Here is a 23,315-nt window from a genome sequence, read left to right as displayed (position 1 = left end):
TTTATGGGTGTGTGCATGCCATGTGTGTATTTTGACTGAAATCTTGAGACATTTCTTTGGCTATCAGACTTCTGAGAGAAATTGCTTTGCACAGAAGCATAACATAGATGTAAGTATTGAACCAAATGTGCAGCTTATGTTTATATTACAAAATTAGTTTTGGTCAGCTCTCCATGTACGTGGCCAACAGACTGAGAAAAATCCCAAGCTCTGGTGTGGACAGTGAGCACAATTACAGCTTATGCCAGTGTTGACAGTTCATTGAGCAAAGCCCTAGTTATTTTGGAGTCTCTCCTGCATTTCACTAGGATCTGAGTGGCAAAGACTATTTCTCCCCCACTTCTGTGGCCTTCCAGCAGACCTCAGAGGCCATGCGTGAGGGAGACGGAGAGGAAAAAAGAGAAATGCAAGCTCCGTTTTCTTTTCTCAAACCCACAAGTCATAGTGAGAAAAAAGCAATGAATGCTTTGGCACACGATCCAGGATGTCCCCCACCCCTCCCTGACAAAAAGAAAGAAAGGAAAAAAACAAGATCACTCCTCCCCACCCCCGGAAAAAAAACCCCAATAGTGAGCCTCACAGAATGGCTTCAACAATGGCACCCACCCCATGGGTGGAGACAACAGATGAGAGAGATGAGAGAAATCAGGCTTCCTATTTTTCCGTTAGTACAAATGTAAAAATTCGTAACACAACTTTACGCACAGAGAAGAGTAGACGAACGACCGCGTTTGCAATGCCAAGTTTCTGACTTTGGTTAATAGGTTTCATAGTGAATCAGCACTTAGTACCTGAAGGATGCAGTCCTTCCTCCAGGTGGCAGGCTTGTATTCGCTTTGAACAGATCAAAGTTTTTGTTTGTTGTTGTTGGTTTTTGGTTTAGTTTTTTCCTTTTTCCTTAAAATGTGTTCACATTTTCATAATATACAGAAAAAAGTACGTGGTTATTTGGTTTGCTTTAAGTCCATTAAAAAACTGGCTTTGGGGAGACAGGTGGGGGAAGGGATCTATCCTAACTTGCACACCTTCAGTGTGGTGTATTCCTTGTTTAAAAATTTTCAAAAAAATTTCTTTCTCCTTTTTGGAAAACCAACGGACATGTAGAAACCATTCTGTCCACTTGGTAGTTTTCTTAGTCTTTTACTTACAAGGGTGATGATGACTGGAGCTATTTCTAAATTTAAATTAATTTTTCTGTTTTGTTTTGTTTTGGTGGAGTCCCAAGGGTGGAGCTTAGTTTCTGTGGATTTTGCTTCTGATTATGAGTGGACATCTCTTTAGGAGTTTTCTTCCAGAGAGTCTGTTAAGGGCTCCAGAGGGACAGCTGTGGTCGGCTCGTGCTGTTTTAAGCGTTTAATTGTGTTCTTCAGGGCTTGCCTCTTATTGCAGAACCAAACTCTAACTACTTCCCGATCATAGTTCAGCTTCTCGGCAATTTCGGTCATTTCCTGCCCAGAGGGGTGTGTGTTCTTCTCAAAGTGGGCATTGAGGATCTCAAGGGCCTGGGGTGTGAAGGAGGTGCGCCGCTTGCGCTTTTTGGACGGTTCACTTCCGATAAACTCGGTCAGGTTCTGCATACCTGCTCGATGGCGGGCCTCAGCCTCAGCCATCCACCGCTCAAGCACCGGCTTGATCTTCTGGGCACTTTTAGGGGTGATGTCCAGCTTTTCAAACCTGGCAGGATACAAAAGGCCAGGGTTCAGTTTGGCTGTCAGACTGCTAGCTATAGTGTTCTCTTGGGCTTCCTGTGGTAGGAAAAAGTGGCTTCTCAGGATGGTGTGTCTGGGGGGAAAATTGAGAAAGAACAGTCTTACACTGAGTCCTCTGCCAGGGTGGGCCTCCTGCCTGCCTGCCTGACTGCCTGGCAGGGCGAATTCACTCCAGGTTAACAGCCAGCTGCAAGGTAGCCAGCCCCACCCAAGCCAGCGCCCACCCTCCCAGCGTGCTCCATGCCAGTGCATGCAAACCACACGCGCACACAGATAGGGCAAGGAGAGGCAGAGACAGCAGGTCGCGCGAGCTATCACAACGGGCACACAAACAACTCGGAGGCCTTTTCCCTGTATACTCTGCGATCTAAGCTTTTATTGAATGGTACCAGTTCCATTTCCCCAATCCTCGGAATTTTTAAGGCAAAAATTAACACTAGGAAGTGACATCAAAGGCAAGAGTTGTCATGGTCTTTCATTTAAAATGCTTCTGTATATGGTTTACATTTGATTTTCTTTAAATTTCCCCTGTTGACATGGCTATGATAGTGTTACCGCTATTACCATAGTCAGTGAAGGCAACTGGGATGTTTCTTTTATAGCTCTCTTTTTATCTCTCTTTAGCGTTTCATTTTGACTTCTCTCTCTCTTTCTCTCTCTCTCTGGGAACAAACAATTTTCACCATATATAAGTTAACAACTTGTTCCTTTTCCAGGTAGAACATAGCCCATTGCTACTTTCCTGTTCTCGCTCAAACAGCTGGACACTTTGTAATTACTATGGAACGCTCCACCCCTGGATGTGCTAAGGCAACCTCATGCCTTCCAAACACCGTCCAGTGTAATGGTGTACTTTTGCACCAGGGCATCAAGCTGTGTTTAATGTGTGATATCTGCAAACTGTACTTGAATGATATCATTTTCTGTAAATGAGGTCTTCTATATATCAATTGCCATCAGCAATTCTTTGCTACATTGACTTTAAAAAATATGAAGCGTCTTGGACAAAATTACATAGAATGTTTTAAGAGGTCATCCTGGTACCAAACTCATACTCACGCTCAATGAAATACAAAAAAAAGTACCAATTCCTTTTATTCGTTTGTTTGTTTCTTTTAAATCCAAATTCACTACCCTCCAGTATGACAATTTTGGATACATTATTTCCTTCTATTTTTTACAGTATTCCATGCTGATGAAAAACAGCCATCTGATTGTCAAGTGCATCTTATTACAATGGTCTGTTCTTACAGAGTTAAAATGAGACCATGTTAGCCACAATGCTTTATAAGGATGCTTGCAAAAGGACAGAAAAGGATAGGCTTTCTTTATGTGCCATAATCTTATTTTTGGCAACACATTTTAGATCTCTTATAATGTGATAAGCAGCACAAATAGTATCAAATTTTAATGCGATTTCTGTAGCATTCCCCCATCCATGTAGAGTTCAAGGAGTTATTTGTTTATTTTTGACAAGCCCAACTTCCACTATTGGTCAAGAGGAGGAGAAGTGTATTTGCTCTCATACAAAGTGAACTAATCATTTAATGTTGTTTAATGAGCTTGTCATTTGTGGTAAGCTCCCCAAAAGCTCTAATTGTTGTGCTAATTTGCCACACACCATATTTTGTAATAGTTCATCATAAGAGCCCTAAAGTTTCAAACTCTTGATAGCATGACAACAGGCTTTACAGTGTCATGGCACCAGGGGACAGATCTTGTGATAGGGCTGCCCAGTGTCTTGGTGGCATCTTTTTCTCTGAGCCTCTAATAGGAAGGGACTTAAAGCAATACCAGGAGTCACTGCAGCTAATAAGGGACAAGTGATGTCTGAGTGTGCAGGTTCCAGTGTAGATCCTTTGCCACCCTTTGAATTCACTTAAATTGTTCCAATGTAAGATCTTGGTCTTTCAACTTTTTTTTCCTTGGTAGATAGCTCCTAAAACAATCTCACAGAAACATTGGAAGCTAGGGAAAGGGCCAAAAGGCAATGCATCTGACATGTTTCGTTATCCTAGGAATTCCCAAGGTCTCTGCATTTCAGCCCAGCTTTTCCGACTACTCCTTGGGGAAGACTTTAGAAATCAATATATTTGATTGGGAATGCCCAAGAAATGTTAGGTGTATGAGTCAAAACATTAGTTAGCACTTACATCAGTAAAAAATAAACCACATTTTAGTCCTAAAAATAAGCCAAAGAGGAATTTAGCACCAATAGAAAATTGGCAACAACTTAAAAACCTGTGGCTGCCTTTATCCCAAGGCTGTCAAGATGAAACAAAATTAATGTTTCCCAACAGGGAGCAACGGTATTCATATCATTGATGCTGCTTGTTAGTGTTGATGCTTCTGTACATGTTGTTTGGAATAACATATACAAGCTTTGAAACAAATTTCCCAGCAGTAGTATCCTTGTATAGACTGAATAAAGGTTATTTTCTACAGGGAGGTATCTTATAAGAAAAAACAGTAGGGGAGGCCACAGAAGTGAGAGGATCCTATGGTGCTTTTTGTATTTAACAACAATCAATGGGTTTTATGGAAAATCATTGAGCAAAATGTGAGCTGCAAGCTACTACCCCATACTGATGTTATTTATAACCTTAGTCTTAAACTGCAGGAAAAGTACACTTCCGTCCTTTGGGGAATACATTAAAAGTATAAAGAGCAGATAAAAAGACAGCATTTCATGGATCACCAAGAACAAAATCCACTTAAATGAGTTTAGAGTTGGTTTCTTGGCTTTTCCTGATGGAGGAGGACTCATAAGGCATTGCCCAAGAGGAAAAAGCTCTTACCGAAGTGCCTTTGTTACCTCATGCATAAACATGGGATTAGTGCAACACACACATGCATGCACGGGGTCTGCTTCTGACGACTTAACCCGGATCAACTTGTACACAACCAAGGCTGGATTCTGTCATTTATTTATTTAATTTGGTGGGGGCATGGGCAAGGTTAGGCCAGATTGTCACTACCCTTTCCTGAGCCATTTTAAGCAACCATATATTTTTTTTAAACATGCTTTTAAAGCGGTGTCTGGGAAGGCAAGTGAAAACTTTGAAGGTCACAAGATGATAAATTTTTTTTTTAATGTGTGTTTACTTGGAAAATCCTGATAGCCATCTCTGGCCAGAAATAGTGAAAGCAATAACACAGATTAGGACCAGCAACTCCACAACATTTGCTCAGCATAGTAGACAGGAGTGGGTGGCTCTCAGTTGCTTAGGAATGTAGGCCCAGAAGGAAGACCCTGGCCCTGGGGTAGTGTATTTCCAGTGAGATCACCCCGCCTTGGAAGTTCTTAGTGAGTTGACAAGAGTTATCAAGCCGGGACCCCCAAATCTGCTTCTGCTTCAGCACCTTCATTTGCATCAAGATCACCAATCCCAACATACAGCTGCCCCAGACTTTGTTCCCACTTTCTGCCCCTCCAGCTTCGCCCACCCGAAGAAGGAGAGCTGAGCCACGAGGACAAACGAGGCCCAGGCTGGCCAGGAGAGGTTACAGCATGCAGGCGCGGGTTACCTGCAGATGGCCGACTGGCTGTACGCGGGGCCCTCTGTGGCACTGAGAGCCTGTCCCACCTGAGTCTGGGTCAGGCCAAGGGACAGGCGCCGGATTTTAAAAGCTTTGGCAAATTCTCGGATCTCCTCCAGATTAACCCCATCCACCTCACCCGCTGCCGTTTGAGGATCTGTGGAGATGTTTTTAAAAATAGGATCAATACGTCAACACACAACCGAGCAATATCGTTTATTACGGTTTATAAGAAAGTGGCTCTCTTCAACAGCAGAGTGAAACATCACAGAATATTTTCTTTGTCTCCCGGATGATGTACCTGAGACTATCCTTAACTCATTACACCTCCACAAATCATCCTTCGAGATGTTTCTGTTCCAGATAAAACCACAGCTTTCTCACACTGCCACTTCCCCAATGCAAGATCATGCTCCTTCGGGCCTCACAAATAACAGCCAGCTATGTGGGGTGGGGGGTGGGGGTGCAGGGTGCAACTCCATTTTGTCAGAATTGTTCAAATATTGTACAAAACTATAAAAATGGAAATGTTTCCATTCAGAATGTCTTAATTGGAAACTTTAGCGCTAGAAACTGCTTTTAGAAAAAATAGCATTTCGTGTTTCCCCTTTTACCTGATCACCAGTGCAGCCAGGCTAATGTTGCCTAGTTTATTACATTTACATTAGTCCCTCAGAAGAGCATGCTTATGAAATTGTGAAAATAATATTGTCTCCCCCCTGCTCCTCATAGCAGTTTACTGACACAGACGCCTTTGTCCCCTGAAAGGGCACATAATAAAAAATGCTTACCACAGAAAGGCTCCTTTGGTGCCGGATAACGTGGTCAATTTAGGACTTATCAAGGGAAATGACACAGCAGCTGGAGAATGAAACTTTTCCCCCCCTGGCTACTGATCCCTGGATAAATGAAAGCGTACACTAAGCTGGAGACAGCATGGGTTGGGGATGGTGGAAGATTTCAAAGCGCTGCTCAATCCTGCCTGTAGCGAAGCTATTCCCCCTGCAAGCTGGCTCTATTGTTCTTCACTTCATTCCTTGGACTTAGGTGGAAGTTTTTCTCTTCCTCTTTCTGCACAATAACCCATCAATTTCAGTAAATCTGAGTACTTGTCCAAGGGCTGTGATGGACTATATTACTCTTCTAGGCTCAGGGGTATAGAAACTCTAGTTGTTATGAAAAAAAAATAAACATTTACATGCCAAGTGTCAATTTTTCAAGGATTTTAAAATACGAATGTTAATATCTGTATGGAGTTTGGAGTTTCCTGTACAGACTCTCTCATTACTTGGGAAGTATTCCCTCTAGCCTAAGGAAAATGGACTCTATCAATAGAATCAGCAAATACAAGGGTGCACTGCACTTTTATCTTCACATTTAAAAAGAAGTCCTATATAATTTTTATATGTCATTAGTCATAATTGCATTGTGGAAAGACTGAAGAGTGGTACAACCACTCCTATCAGTCCATAATTTTTAGAAAATGTCTCTGGGAGCCCTGAGTGGAGGGAGGGGAAAAGAATATCAGTCTCTATGAAGTCTGCAGTCTATATAGGGGAGTGGGACTCAATACTAATGCATAAGAAGCAGAGAAAAATATCAGGCAGAATATAATCAAGAACTAATGGTGTGACACCCATACCAGGTGCACAAAGACAGGAGAGGAGACAAGAGGGAGGATTTCTCTGTGTCTTCCCCAATGGGCAGCTTTCAGAGAATGGAAGGGCCATATTCTGGTCAGTAGGCACAGTGTGAAGACAGGCACAGACCCAGGAAGGAGCAGAACATGGGAGTGGAGGTGCAAGGTTGGTAGAGTGAGTAGGAGCTCGTGCTAGGAGTGGTGAATATTGCAGTACAGCACATTGAGAATCCAAGTGCATGGACATGGATGAGGGGGTGTTGGGTGTGTGTGTGTGTGTGTGTGTGTGTGTGTGTGTGTGTGTGTGTGTGTGTGTGTGTGACTATAAAACTGGTTTGGCTGTTTAAATGAATCAAAATCCTGCCTTTGTCCAAAACTCTCCCCAGAAGGCTGGCAACACTTGGCTAATGAAAGACTTGTTTGGTTGTCCCTGGTAGAAATCTGCACTCTGGATCTTAAACCCCACTAGCACAGCAGCCTGCAGGGGCTTCTGGAGCTCACTAAAGATTGTGGAAGGTCACATCCAGCACTCAGTAGCCTGGAGCCTCTGTTCCCATTTCCTCATGAAAACATCCCTAGAACAGAAGTTGCAAATGAGGAGTTTGTAAATAAAACCCAGCTTTCCCAGAGCTTACAATTTAAAAAAATTACTTGCCAACAGGTAAACATAGATTTCTTTCTTTCTTTTTCTTTTTCTTTTTCTTTTTTTTTTTTTGAGTTGGAGTCTCACTCTGTTGCTCAAGCTGGAGAGTAGTGGCACGCTCACGGCCACCCCAGCGTTGACCTGCTGGGCTCCGGCAATCTTTCTGCCTCAGTCTTCTAAGTAACCAGAACTACAGGCATGTGCTACCATGCCCAGCTAATTTTTGATTTATTGTAGAGACGAGGTCTCGCCAAGTTGCCCAGGCTGTTCTCAAACCCATGGGCTCAGGCAATCCTCTTGCCTCGGACTCCCAAAGTGCAGGGATTACAAGCTTGAGCCACTGTGCCTGGCCGTAAATATAGATTTCTAAAAAAAAAAAAAAAAAAAAAATCTAGATCATCCACATTCTTTGAAGTGTTAGATTTGGCTGCACTGGATGTGCATTTGCCCTTGGTAACGCCTAGTCAGCTGGAGCTGATTCTGGCTGCTTCTTCAACTCCTCACCCAGCCGCCTTGGACCTGCTGTCTGCTTAGCCTTTGTGACCCTGTGTTTAGAGCATGCGTTTCTGATGGAGCTGAGTTGATTCTGAGAGGGAGGAAGGAAAAGACTTAGATAATACAATAGTCTAGCCCCTGAGAGGCTATAGTACATCAATAGAACAGATATATGCACTATACCTATGGTATTAAAATGTCATGAGGAAATGAAGATAATTAGGATAATTAGGGGGCCCCTGGTCTACTGGACAAAAGCCCAGGAAGGGGAACTCAGCACCTTTTTGTGTAATTTGTTGATTGCTAAAAGTGAGCTACTCAGTTTTCTTAATATTAGTGTCTTTTCCCATAGAACTCAGATGGTAAAATGCATTATTATGGTTTTGCTCCATGGGTTCCCAGAGTACAAATTTTCCCTACCCAAAGAAGGAGTTCACTCCTAGACAAACATTGGTTTTACTCGATTGCAACATACAGAACTTATCTTCACACATTGGGAGAATTCATTAGATGGTATCTGTAAGATGTTTTGAACCATTCAAAAGATTAATATATATATTTTTTAAATCCCAGAGTTCTGTCTTAAACTTGATTACGACACACTGTGTTTTACTGTGGCACAGTTTGCCTTCCTTAAGGGAAACTTTCTTTTCATCTAGAGGAAGGAAAACAAGAGGCTTCCTTGGAATGTCACCTGAGCTCTCAATCTTTCTTAAGAGTTTGACATTCTGCTCTGGGATAAGTCAACCTGGCTTTCTGTCTTCCATTCTCCTGGCCCTGGGGAGGTTGAGTTCTTTTTAAGGATGAATCTGAGGCCACCTTGATGAGGACTTCAGGAAGAAGCCTCAGATGTCTCACAAGGTGGATCCAACACCTTTAACCAGCTCTAGAGCAATCCAATCTGGGAGTTTTCTGGATTGAGGAGGAAGTGACATCTTTTACAGATGTTTGCTCAGGTTAAGTCAGCTCAATATATTAAATGTATGGCCCAAAAGCAATAGTAGTTATGGCCAGGGGCCACCCTGAGTCTGATGCTTGATCAACCTACAGAGGGATTAACTGGCCTGGAGATTTAGGAGAAACTGTTGTTGAAAATTGGCAGTGTTTTATAATGATGATGTCTTCCAAATCAAATCTAGAAGGCATGGGCTGAAAAATAAAAAGATTTCTATGGGAGCTAAATGCAAATTGTGCGAAAGCAAACTAGCTTTGCAGTATCTGGGTGCATGACCACTGGGCCCATAGTGAGTTGAGTGTTTAGGATGCACTAATCAGGACAGGTGTTTTGCTTTTGTTTGTTTGCTTGTGTTTCAAATTGAGCTCCTTCTCATTGTTATCCTAGGTATCAGTGCAAAGTGTTGCTAAATGGGCTGAGCAGTCACTAAGCATCAACATCATTTTTCTATAATCCCTGTTTATGGGATTGTTATGGGAATGGTATGCATCTTTAAAGAAACTGCCAAAAGCATGGATTAACTATTTTATGTAAACATCCACCTACTTTTTAGTGTTATTTGCACAGCCAATAATGGGCATATTTACCAAATATTTCTGAGAAATGAGAAACCATTGGGGAATGTGCAATGCAATTTGGGAGAACAATGTACTCGCAATATGGTGACTTCATTGGGTTGTGGAAAATGGCATGAGTTGTGAATCAGGGATTTCACTGTGCTATCTGCTATCATCATGCACCTTTTTTTTTTTTGTCACGCACCTTTATGTCCACTTTATAGTTTTGTTTTTTCTGGGACTAGCTATAAGTCCTTTGCTGTGTAAGGATCAATGAGCTTAGGGGTTTTGAAAAAGTATCCTGGAAAACAAACAAACAAACAAACACACACCAAACAATCAAAAACCCCAATTCTATCTATTTCTAAACAATACACTGCAAATCTTAAATCAAATTGGGACATTTTTAAAGTAATTTGACTTTCCTTCTAGACTTTCTAAAAATCTTACTTACAGAAACTATATCTACCTCTGATGACTCTGGAGACTGAGCACGTTTTAACACAGGGCAAAATGTATAAGTGCTACTAACAGGTCTTGTGCAAATATTCCAAAAAGTATACAAATTTGGTAATTCTGAGACCAAATGTGCTGTTCTTTGCATGTGAAGATACTGTTATCATTGCCAAGGTATTAACTTGTCATTGCTTTGCTTAGAGTGGGCAAAATTTGTGTATGATCTACCTATTCTAGTTTATCTAGCATATAACTGGTCATCCAACATTTGTCATTTGACAATGACAAAGAGAACTCACTGGCCATGGTCTTGATGTAATAACAAATACATATTTGGTCTTCATCCCTGGTTCCTGATGTAGAGCTCCTAAAATTCTTGTAATTTCCTAAGAAACAGAAGTACTAGGAATATCTTTTGTTCTAATATTTAGCCTTTGACACAGAGTTCCTAAGTCCCTTGGAATTTTCTAGGCGATAAGAGCATCTTTTGTTCCAATGAGGTGACTCTTAGTGGGCTCCAAGATAGCTTCAGGATGGTGGCTGGTCATTAGAAAGACTAAGCTATGATTACAAGCTTGGAACGTCAAGCTCCACCTCCATCCTCAAGGGAGGGAAGGGGCTGGATTATTGAGTTAATGATCCACCATGCCTGTGTGATGAAGCCCCCATAAAATCACTAAAGTCTGGAATTCAGAGAGCCTCCCAGGTTGGTGAGTGCTAAGTGCCACATTCAAGTGCCAAGAGGATGATACATGCCAACTCGACAGGGACAGAAGTTCTTGTGCTTGGGATCCTTTCAAACCTCCCCCTGTGAACTTCTTCATCTGGCAGTTCATCTGTATTCTTTATCATATTCTTTATAATAAACCAGTAAAGGTGTTTTCTTGAGTTCTGTAAGCCAGCATAGCAAATTATAGAGCCAGAGGATATAATTATTCGTTCTATAATTGGGTTTTGAGAGAGACGAGATGTAATTAAACATGTTGCAAATCTGTAGCAACTGGAAGTCCAACAATGGGTTTGTGTAGAGTCTAACCCCTTTGTCACTGCTAGACCCTATCATGCCTGCTGGAGGAGATTGTGGAGTTAGCATGGTCTCCTCATTCAGGCTCTGCATACGAGTTTGGAGCTTCTTGCTTCCAGGGCAAGTGGCAAGAGTCTCTCTCCCCCAAGTCTGCATATTTCACATCAAGAATGCATAATACATAACGCAGTTCATTCATCATAAACCTAGAACTTAGATGTCCTACTGCTCACTGTACAATTGAAATTCCATCTGGTCCAATAAGTAGTTCTGTTACTGATATCTCAAAAAGATGAATACTTTCCTGATCAGTTTGTGATAAGTGTCTAGTTTCACCTGTCTGTCTATCTGCTGTCTACCCATCTATTTATTCAACTTTTATATTCATCGAACATGCATTAATTACTTGGCTTGTGAAAAGCACTGTTTTAGTGGGGGTGGTTTGTGCTTTTATTTCATATTTAACTTATTTCTTTATAAGAGGCTTAATTTTGGTCTCGTTTCTTTTAGGATTATCCTAAATTTATGGCCTTGCTGCCATTTAGAAAGAGAGCATTTTGATAAAACTTGTATAGAATATTGAATTAGAATAAAGTTGACTCTTTTTCCATAACAACCCTAGGAAGGGCTTTTTTTAATTGGTAAAAGTCTGACTGTAATTAAATTAATTTTATTAATGATTTTATTTAAGATGAGGGTTTCTGATTCAAATGGAGAGGATTGTATATCTAAACGACCTAAAACACAGTTAATGGAAAACTGCATATATACCCTGAAACCGGTGTTGACCCATCTTTTAGATCAAGAGCATCCAGACTAGTCCACTGAAGTGCTGGGCATTTTAACATTTTTCTGGAAAGCCTCATTCCATTTTCTTTTTCCACCCACCGGTATCTTTCTTACTTAAATTATCCATAATATAAATATACATATTTATACACAAACAAATATAATTATTTTGAGGGAGATTGTGGGGGGAGGACAGGGCAACCCTCTATTTTGCTTCGCATTACCAGATTTGCCCCATCATGTGAAGATCCTATTGTTTCTGTTATAACAGGTCATTCAAGACACTTGACCAAATGCAGATCCTCACATGTGTCCTTGTTTTATGCCAGAGATGTCTTTGAAGTGCTTTAGCTTTTTAAACTCATAGCTACTGGACTTTTGGTCCCTGGTGAACTGCAATCTATACACATGTTCTGCAATTTTATATATAAGTAAAAATTGCACAAAAGGCAAATGACTGACATTAAATCAGACCGTTGTCCCCTTCATCTCAACACGCTTCTATTTGCATGTGATAAATCTGCTATCTTGACCTAGGACCAAATACTATTTCTAAAAATATATATGACCTGGTCCGGGAGGCAGGCTTGCAGGCCTATTCTATTTTATGAATGGTTGCCCAGAGGCTTCCCATCTGATTCCAGCCCACGCAGCTACCCCCACATGCCACTGGAGGCGGCTCATTGTGCACACACACCCACCCGCCCACAGGCATGCTCTCTTTTATTTCCTCTGACACCTACAAATAGAACGGCAGGGGACTTCAAACACACAGAAAAAGCAGCTTGACCCTCCGGCTGAGTGCCTGTTGTTGGTTATTTCAGTTGTGAGCCATGTGGCTCATGCCCCGCAAGCTGATCAGTTTCTACCTTCTGAAGTGGCAGGCCTGACTCAGCACATGAAGAGCCACTTAAGACAGAACCTGGCCCCTGACATGCACTAATTCAGGGGGTGTGCTTTGGGGGCCTGCTTCCCTCAGGAACCATCTGGCCCTGGGCACAAGCTTCATCCCAATATTGGTCTAAGCAGTGCCAGGAGATTCCTCTGCAGGGTTGAAGGAGGGAGAGAAGGGAGAAGAGGAGAGAGGGAGGGAGGGAGGGAGAGAGAGAGAGAGAGAGAGAGAGAGAGAGATTGACAGGCATTGCAATTCGGCAACAAGAAGGCCACCATGATTTAAACCGAGCCAGAAAGGATACTTACTGCTGACTAACTGGCCCACGCTCAAAGCTGAAGAAGAGGAGGATGAGGAGGAAGAAGAGGAAGCCTGCCGGACGGGACTTTGAGACATGGATGCTTGGCTATGAGCCAGGTGTAGAAGGCTGCCTTGGGAGGCTGCTTGACCCACTGACGTCTGGGAGGGTTGGTGGAGCTACATGGGGGGGGATGTAAAAAATACACACATGAATGAAAAGTTAGGGGGAAAATGCCAGGGAACAGAAGTTTTATCTGGGGTTGAAGCATTTTATTTCCAAGAATATATACTTCTCAGGGAGAGTGCATGCTGTACACAACAGGCAGGGATTTTTTGTGTATAATATGTCACCACTTGCTTGACAGGCATTTTATTCGTAATTTTAAATATATTATTAATTCCCTTCTTGGCTTGCTAGAACACCCAATTTTCTGCATTTCTCAACCCTGGCTTGTGGCTGGACTCTTTCTGCCTGTTCATGTAATCACAGCACACTTGACAGGCTTCTCAAGTATGTCTAGATAAAATATGGCACAATCAACTTGGAATGCGAAACAAACTTAAAGTTGTGGCTGTGCCCCACCATCTTATCTTACGTAGCTGGTAGTTTTGGAAAATTTCCAATTTAGGCTGATGTATATGGGAACTTTCTGCTCTCCCAGGCTCAGGAGTCTGAGTGGATTACTGTGGAGTTGATACAATGCTCTCTGATAGTCTATTAAGAGAAAAGGTTTGGGGTCAGGACAAAAATCTCCATTAATATTTGTAGCACTCAGCTGTTATGTTCTTACTCTGTTCCAGACACTGTTTTAGGAGCATTCATTTAACTCTCACATCAGCCTGTGGGGTGGTACTATTTCTATTCTCTTTTACAAACAAGGAAACTGAGGCACAGAGCAATTAAAGAATTTTATGGGTTCATCCAGCTGGCATGGAGGAGATGGTCTCTGGACCCATGAAGCCTGACTCTAGGGCCCAAGCTTTTACTTACAATGCCACAGGAAATAATTAATTTAATTTAAACAATTTTGTGTACATGAAGGAAGGCTGTCTTTATGTCCATTTATTCACTATTCCTTTATAGTTTATCAAAGACCGTTGCTATGAGAGGTAAGAGGAGCTCAGCTGAGGAGAGGAAGGAGAGAAGAAAGGGTAGCGACTGTGAGTTCTAGGTCCACTTGGAGGCCTGGGACGGATGTCTCCGTCATGTGTTGTCTTTCTGGAAACCTCCCGCAAAGGCAGCCCAGGGCCCCGAGCAGGTGGACAACTAGCCTCAGCTGTTAGCCACCTTTGTTGGTTGGTTATAGCACTTTCTGGTTTACAAAGTGATTTCCTATCCATCATCATGCTCACAGAGGTGTAGCATGGCTTTTATAGAAGGCAGTTGGCTTGGGAGCAGAATAAGATTAGGCCCTGAACTTTTGTGGGAGACCCAGTCCCCAAACAGGCAAGAATCGGAGAAGGTCCACCACCTTTTCCGCATCTAAGAGCCAGCCTAGGGCTATGTAACTTCTTCACATGTGCCACTGCTTTCCCAGTGTGTTTGCATGAGTGTGGTCATTTCTCCATTAAACTTTATTGAGATGTAATTTATACATAATAAAATATACCTATTTCAAATGTACAATTTTATGAGTTTTGTCAAATGTGCATGTATGTGAAACCACCACCATAATCAAGATATAGAAACTTCTCATCGTTCCACATTGCCTTGTACCCTCTGCAATCAATTTTCCCCTGACTCCCCACACCAGACAACCACCACTCCGTTATCTGTAGTATGTGCTCTTTTTGTATCTGGCTTTTGCTTTGCATACTCTTTTCGAGATTCATTCATCTTGTTACCCAGATCAGTAGTTCATTCCTTTTTATTGCTGAATAGCATTTCACTCTCTATATGTGAATATAATATATTGTTTATCCATTCATCTGAGGTGGGCATTTGGGTTGTTTCCAGTTTGGAACTATTATGGGGCTATGAGGAATAAAGCTATTATAAACATTTATGAGCAAGTCTGTGTGTCTACTTGTGTTTTTGTAATCTGTTACATAAATCCCTGGGAGTGGAATTACTGAATCATACAGTAAATATACGTTTAACTGTTTAAGAACAGCCCAAACTTATTTCCTGTGGCTGTACTATTTTATCTTCTCACCAACAATGTATAGAATTCCAGTCACTCTACATCCTCATTAATACTTGAGATTGTCAATCTTTTTAATTCCCTAGCGTGTTTTTAACCATCAAGTTAAAATGTGCTTAAGGAGATCTTTCTTCTTCTGGTCCCCTGTGATAATAATTAATAATGGCTCTCCTGATTCACACACTATTCTTCTATAGCAGATATGCCTGGTATGATTGTGAGAAGTAAATGACTGGCCGAATGCCATGTGTCTACTGAACACTAGAATCCAGGGTCCCCTCCCCTGCATAGTTCAGGACTCTTCCCAGGATGCCACTCTGTCTCTCCCACAGAATTGCCTGCAGTTACATTTCAAGTGAATCCATATTGCTACTTAGCTATGCTAAGTGGGGGCTAGATTATGAACAAAGATAGTTAAAATCGACACGGGAACCCAAATTAATATGCATCAAGCATCTGCCAAAGGTAATTAGCCAACCTGCTGAGCACAAAATCAACAATTGAATCCAGTAAATTTTATACTGTAGGGACACATATTAAAAATTAAATCCATTTTAATTTGCTTAATAAAATGTGATGGATATTTGCATGTCAATCTACCCCCCTGTAACCTATTGAGTTGTCCTTCTAAATACTGTTACTTGGCAAAAGCTTTTTATAGTTTTGAGTTACTGAATCATGAGATACTCTTCAGTTTTACCATTCCATCAATATTTCATTGGCCCTGGGTGTGGTAAAGAACCATTAAGGAATTGGATTAGATAATAATCGATTTAAATATTTCTTCCTCAGACACGACTCAGTAAAGAAAAAATTACTAGGCCGCATCTCATTTGGGAGTCACCAAAGCAAGCTAGGGTCTATCCATTAAGCTGTGCAAGAGAAGAAATTAGAAAGGAAAATAAAATCTTTCTTAAAAGAAAGGTTTTTGTTTCATGTCTACATGGTTAAAAGGAGTCAAAAGGAATCTAAGATTTCTAGGATATTTTTCTTCTAAAGTAATCATTTTTAGGACATTGGAGTCCTGCTTGCCACCAGAGTTCAACCAGACAGTTCAGAAAAAACAATAAACATTCCTAAAAGTTCTTACTTGTCAAGAATTAAGAAGATTATATAAGCAGTACCATCCTAATGGAACCTATATATCTCATTCCAATTGCCAGTGTAGACATGTATTTTAAATTCTAGAATCACTTGCATGCCCCTATAGAATAGCCTACTATACATATCAAAATCAGCCCAGATTTTCATAATCTCCTTCATAATTTATTTCCTCAGAAAAAGAGGACATTAGAGGTACCACTTCTGTTACCGTCCATCCCTAAAGCTACAATTCTTTCAGGTAAACTATGAAACACAGCACTATGTTACTGATATTCTTAGTTTAATGTTTTTGTGTATCAATGTTTAGAAATCTTACACTTAAAAATATATTTATCAATAAGAAAAGACAAAGCAGAGATTAGAGCTACTTCACGAAACAATTCTGGGGTTTAATATACAAACCTAACAGCAGCATATTAAAAATGAGCAGAACTAGGAACATATCATTTACTTTAATTTAATCATGTTGTTTTTTCGGGCATTGACTTAACTGCAAAAATAGTATACACTTGTATTGCATAATTACTGGCAAAAGAAAAAAATGTTTAGATTCTAAAGTGTAACTGACCACAAAAATTGGAATAGTTTACACAAAACTAAAAATAAAAAAATGCAAGGTGTTAGGGAATTACCAGAAACATGAAAAACAAACAACCACCACCAAAAAAATCCCAACTTTTTTCTTTTCCTTTCTGAAAAGAAAGTGAAACTTAAAAGCTTTTATAAAGGCTGACGTCTCATTAATTTTGAAAGGCCAAATATATCGATACCATTTATTGAATGCTTCCTACATGCTTTTACAGATATTGTTTTTAATCCTGGCAATAGTTCTCTTTGTTGAGTATTGGTGACATCATTACAGAAGAGGAAACAGAGACTTAAAAAGATGACATGACTTACCTGGGATTGCACAGCTAGTATAAGAAAGCTTTGAATCCTGGTAAGTCTGACTCCACTATGCCCCGCTGCCTCTCAACTCCGAAATCATTGGAGATGAGTAGTTACAAGTCAGGGAAACAGCAGGGAACTCTGGTTGGAAAGTGTGGGAACAAATGAGATATGTTCAAACTGATAGAATGTGGTAAGTTACACTTTTGGGTTTGCCAGCCCTACTGTAGATCATCATGGTCTATCTATGTGAACACATCTCATTTGTGATTTTTTAAAAAGAAATTTAAAATATTTTTCTGGTTTAGAAAATATTCTCTGCAGGTCCCCAAATATTTAAAATATCATATTTTTAAGGAAACGTGGTACTCTTGGGTGGCTAGAGGATTAGCCAAAAATACTGTTATGATTTTAGTGTAGTCGGGGGACACATCTCAGATGGAGTAGCCTACAGATTGTCCTTTGCTTGATATAATTAATTCTGGTTGTCTGGAGTACCCCAGACTTACTCTTTTCAGTGTTGTAGCCTGTCTATGTGACCCAATTTTCTTACTCACCACACTGCTACTCAGTTGCCTAAAGGAGCTTGAGTTTATCTCTGTCCAAGTTCATATGGTTATTTCCTGCCCCTTTCTGAGCTGTGAGCCAGGTGTCAATAGGCTGAGAGCGTGGAGAATCAGCAAGAAAGAAGAGAGAAAGGACAATTCATGTTAGCCTGGGGCTGTGCTTTATCCAGAGAAGGAAGAACTGGTGTGGATCCCACTGTGGAATGACAAACAGGGAGGACAGGATTCAGAGTTTGAAAAGCTTTCTGTTTCCGGCTGGCTCTCACACTGGTTTCGTTGGTTTGTTTGTGCTGGGTAGCACTGCCTGGGTGTTTAACATTCACCAAAAATAGCCCGAAATCACAGCACACTGAAAAGGCTTTCTTGATTTTCTGTGCCACTGCTCCCCATGTATCTTCCATGTGTCATGCAGTATATTCTTAATGATGTTTTGGTTTCTGGAATAAATAATATTTTAATTAAATCCACAACTGATATAAAAATAAGTGGGGGTGGCAAGCGTCTTGGAAAATGGAATAAAATGCAGAATTTACCAGATAAGTTGGAAAAAGGAATGCATATAAACAGCAAAATTCAAACGGGCTTAAATATAGCGAAATTCATTTGAGGAGGAAAAAAAATCTCTCTAAATCTGCAAAGGCAAAATGGAAGAGGGCTGACCTTTTACAAATAGGTCAGGGAGCCATAATGAATCCTCCATGAGCTGCAATGGAGGCAGTAATTCTAACCCAGGGGGAACTCGCAAAAGCCAGATCATACGAGGGGAGCATTGGTTCTCTCCCTGAACTGACTGACATTTTCTGAGAAACATGTACCTTAGAATAACTTGAAGAAAAATTAAATCAGTGGGTCTCAAGATTTAGTGTTCATCAGAATCACTGGGAGGGCTGTGACAGCATAGATCTCTGGGCCCCACCCCCAAATCAGAGTTTCTGATTTAGTAGGTCAGGATTGAAGCTCAAGCATTTGTATTTCTAACAGGTTCTCAGGTGATGCTACTACGGGTTGGGCAACCACACAGGTTTTGGAAGAATTTTCTCTTGGAAAAGGAGAAAAAAATAGATTTATTATGTTAGACAAGAGAAGCCAGTGTTTCTCAAATATATATGTTATGTATGATATAATATATTCGCAGATATAATATAATATATAAAATATAATAAAAGTCTTTATTTATTACGAAGATATAATGAATACCTGAGTCTTACTGAGGAATATTTCAGTTTACTGTGGACACGACAAGAACACAAGTATTAACTTTGCTAAAAGACTTAGGGTTGACGTCAGGATAATCTAAAAAATTGAAGGACCTGGAATATGATAGAGGGGAGATTTTTAGCTATCTTTGTGAAAAGTTTGAAAGAGCAAGGAGGAAGTTATCCTTTTGGCAGGGGTTAGGAGACTTACTGGGCTTTCCTTCCAGCTCTATTCCATGACTCTGAAACTTCTTTTTTACCTAAGTAGGAAGAAAAGTCCCGAATGTAAGGCTGCAATGCACGCACCTCCTGTCTGCAGGGGAGTAAGCATGGCAGACATGCCAGTGACCCCAAGGAAGACAGAGGACTGCAGCATTCCTTGTGCCAGGCACTGTGAGGTTGTGAAGTGAGTGAGTAGAGTTAGAATGAGAGAAGGATTTAGTGGAGATTTCCAAACATGGGCAGGGCAGGCCAAGGCAGTCATAAAACAAGTGTAGAACACTCAACAAGAGGTCAGCAGGGACAATTGATGGGATGGGAGTGCAGAGCAGAAAAAGGAGGGATTAAATGCAGTTGAGATAATAAGATAGGAAAGAGCAGAGAGAGGAAGAGGTTGACATTTACCAAGCCCCCAGCAGGTACAGATTTGGAACACACTGGCAGATGACCGAAGACATAGAATTGGAAAGACACAGAAATATGGTTCCGGGGTACTGGTTCCCTAGACTGTGAAATACTACAATTAAATAAAACATAATTGACCGAGCACCCACCAGCCTTGAACTGTGTGGATGACGCTGAACATGTCTGGTACCTTCCTTTCAAATGTAGACTCCAAAAAAGGATGGAGTCTGATGAAAATAAATGGAAGGTTTGGGAGTGGGAGAAACGGAGATGAGGGAGGAACACTTCACAGAGAGCACTATGAGTCTTCACTGAGGAGGGATTTGGGACAGAGGAGGGACAGTCGATCAAGATTCCAAAGGGTGGATGAGCAGGAGTTTGTCAATCAGGGAAGGGGCATTCCAGGCCAGGAGCACAGAATGGACCAAAATGGAGTGTCCAGGTGAGATCAGAGAAGTGAGATGCCTGAATGTTTGGCTGGAAGGTCAAAGATCTGCTTTGCATTGGGATCACTCATATACCCATTGTCTATCTAGCCAAACTCTTATACTATTTTAGATCTCTTGAGAGTGGGAAATCTTCATTTCTATCTCACTCTAAGTGACTCTGAGAAAAAATTGAGAATCAGTAATTCAGACCAGGGCTGAGAAGGGACACTGATTTTTAAAAACTGGTGAGTACATTTCTGTATTCACTTGAAAACAAAGGATGGATTTTGACAATCACATGGCATTTTAAGAGAGCCTATTTGAATAAGCTGCTTCTCATTGGTTTTCTTTTAGCACCAAGCTTACTTTTTGAAGATAAATTGAGTGCCTTCATGGATGGCAGTCTCCAAGTATTATATTATGGTATTTAATTTTTGCAAATTTTCAATGCTTTGATTATACAAGTTGCAACATTTTTTCTTTCAGATGTCTCCACTTCCCTTGGTAATACCGAAAACTCCTGTTAACTTTTGTTAGTATTTGGTCAAAAAAACAATAAATATATACAAAAAATGACGTCTGTGGCTTATGAAGAAAGCATTAATTCACAGTCACAGGACAATCAAGGGAAAGAAAACCAGGGGGATCTGGAGCTACTGTGACTTTTTGGGACGCTCAGTTACACCACAGCAACTGCAGAATCCCATGGCGGGAACAAAATGTTGCTTTTGAGCTCCACTAAGTATTTTTTTGCATTAAGTGATTTTTTTCATGCACATAAAGATGCTCATTTCTTTTTTTTCATCTAGCTCTTTTTTGACTTTTATTTTCTTGTGCTGCTCACCAAGGATTTCTGATGGGATACTGTGGAAGCTATATCTAGGGCTGTTGCACACTGGTGTATTTTAAAAAAAATACTATTTGTATTTTAGATGATAACTTTGCAGATTCTACTTCATTTTTCATCACTGAGATAAACCACTATCAAGAAAGTTGAATATTCTTAGATTCAGGCTCCTTTAATTAATGGTAGGCAGATATAAAAATTCAATTAAAGAAGCAATCCCTTTTATTAAATTAAGACAAATCACTCCAGGTCGTCATCTGGTCTGAGAGCCCTGTACTTTACTCCATGAAAGTGGACTTCCTTTCTGAGTATGAGTTGGGAAACTCTCTGTTCCTGTAATTTACGACATATTTTACTGTCAGAACTATGCTCTTCTGAGATCAAGCATTTGTCATAAATCACATAAAAAATAAATTGAGAAACTTCTCTACTGTATGACAGAAATCCTTTATTTTTTAGTGGTTGTCTATATTATATTTCTTCAATGTAAAGGGTAATATTTAAAGAAAAAATTGAAGACAACTATCCCATACCTCTAGTTTTGAGCTTTTTACTTTTTGACTCTGGGAATTTTATGATCTGCTAGCTTCAGAATCACAGTTTTTATAACCAGGAGTCAGACTTGTGCATCTCCTGTTGATTTGCCCAACTTGTTAGTTTTACTACATGATCTGAGGTGTTTCAACTGGAGCTGATGCCAAGAAATAAAGCCATTCATTTATATCACTATTTCCCTGGTAGTTTTGACCAGGGAAATTTTAAAATTGGTTTTCTGGATTTTTCTGGGACTAGGATAGCCCACTGGCACATGCCTTGAATAAGAGGATGGGTGGGTCCACTGGTGCCTGCTGTGACTTGGATATTTGAAACGGCTCCCACACCACTGTTTTCAGCTGTGCTAATGTGTTCTCTAGCATACAAATACAAGACAAGTGCATGCACATATACAGGCAAAGGGAGTCCAACTCTTTGGGATGTTGGTCATAGCTGACATGTTGGTTGGGTATATTTTGTTGGATTTGCAAGGTGTACCACCAGGATGCTGGCTGTTTCTTCCCAGTTGCTAGATCTCTAATTCTTCATTGCAGAGGATGGTGGTGGTGGTTGCTAGACCAGTAGAATGCTGTATGATGCCACAGTAGTAAAAGGTTTCATTCTAGGGGCAGATAGGTGCTGTGTGAGAAGGCTTCTGAGGTACGTCCAGGCTCATGAAAGAGACTATAGAAATGGATTACTGATGTTTGCTGTGGGCAGGGGATTGAGGAGTGGCACCTTTCCCACCTCTTATTTGCCATTTCTTTGTTAGGTCCTTCTCCTGGATGACAACTGTACTACTTCAAGTCTAGAGCTGCAATTTTATGTAACAGCAGTAGTCTATCACCCACACCCACCGTTAAAATTCAAGGTAAGAGTGAGAGCTACTTTATATTAAATGTTAATGATTTCTAACTAATTCATCACCCTTTTGGCAATTTACAACTGGCTTTGCTGACAGAAATAGTTTTTTAGCAGATTGTACAAAAACAGGCCTATCTCCTCATTTTTCTTCCCAGAGATAATTTTGAGCACAGTTGGAACAGGTCAAACTAGGGTTTAAAAAGCCAGTGAAAGATAGAGAATCTTGCCTTACTTGGGGAACCATTTAGAAGGTAGAGAATCAAACAAAACCTTGTACCTTGTACAATAAACCAGCTGAAAGACATAGGGAAGGGAAGTCCTTAATAAGTTTGGCAGGGACAGTCCCACTGCCTGGGATCAAGCTAAGGATAGGAAGAGCATGGCTGGAAACATTTGTCCTTCAGTCTGGAGATTTAGATTTAGAGCCAAAGGATAGTGGTCTTTGTCTCTGGGACTTGTTTGTATCCCGACCTGGCTTGGTTTTCCTTGATGATTGACTTCCTCGCTGGATGAAGCACCCTTGCTTGATACTCTGGTAGATCCCTTCAGTTCTCCCTTATGGCACTTACTGCTGATCTTAGGGACATACTTGTATAAATCTTTGATGAATGTGCATCTTCCTCACTGCACTGTAAATTCCACAAAGGAAGAGATCATGATACACATCTTGCCCAACAGTGAAGCCTAGTTTCCCGGTACAGTGCCCAGCACATGTTAGGTGGGCAATAAATATTTCTATTAAACAGATCTTTTATATTCATTGAACAAGCAAATGAATTTTCCATTCATAGCCTCTGAGTGCCAACTAGAATGGGCTGTTTTCATGGTTGGATCAGAAGTCAAATGGAGGCAATGGCTGAGGTCTCAGAAAGGATGTTCTTGCATTGCTCTGGATGAATGGTATTGTGCTTTCTTCATCTCTTGCATTTGTATTTTATTTCCTTGCTAACTGCTTTGCATTATACAGTTTCCCAAGTATACATAAAACCATATGCTCAGTTATAAATTTGCTGTTCCTCTTAGTCGTTCTCTTCCACCATCTTTCTTAGTGTACACTCCAAACTTAAATCTGGATTTAATCTTGCCCACCTCTTACTTCTTTTTTTTAAATTTAATTTTTA

The 23,315-nt window shown here is 40.6% G+C and overlaps 1 protein-coding gene across 2 annotated transcripts in view; it reads right to left on the bottom strand.

Annotated features, from left to right (window-relative positions):
- Nucleotides 1-710: 710 nt before the first annotated feature.
- POU6F2 (POU class 6 homeobox 2) overlaps nucleotides 711-23,315 on the bottom strand; it is a 386,904-nt gene continuing 364,299 nt past the window's right edge. The window contains exons 7-9 of one of the 2 annotated variants that reach the window (XM_008055780.2): nucleotides 13,008-13,176; nucleotides 5,238-5,406; nucleotides 711-1,782 (exon numbers count right to left, since the gene is read on the bottom strand). In XM_008055780.2, coding sequence (XP_008053971.1) covers nucleotides 1,278-1,782; nucleotides 5,238-5,406; nucleotides 13,008-13,176 — 843 coding nt within the window. In that variant the 3' untranslated portion in view covers nucleotides 711-1,277. The remainder of the gene's footprint in view (nucleotides 1,783-5,237; nucleotides 5,407-13,007; nucleotides 13,177-23,315) is intronic. The other variant, XM_008055781.2, reaches the window with a different exon arrangement.

Source organism: Carlito syrichta, unplaced genomic scaffold (assembly GCF_000164805.1).
Source record: "Carlito syrichta isolate Samal-C Ts95f unplaced genomic scaffold, Tarsius_syrichta-2.0.1 Scaffold301952, whole genome shotgun sequence".
Taxonomy (NCBI): Eukaryota; Metazoa; Chordata; class Mammalia; order Primates; family Tarsiidae; genus Carlito; species Carlito syrichta.
The sequence above is the reverse complement of the archived record's forward strand: the minus strand, read 5'-3'. Positions and strand labels throughout refer to the sequence as shown.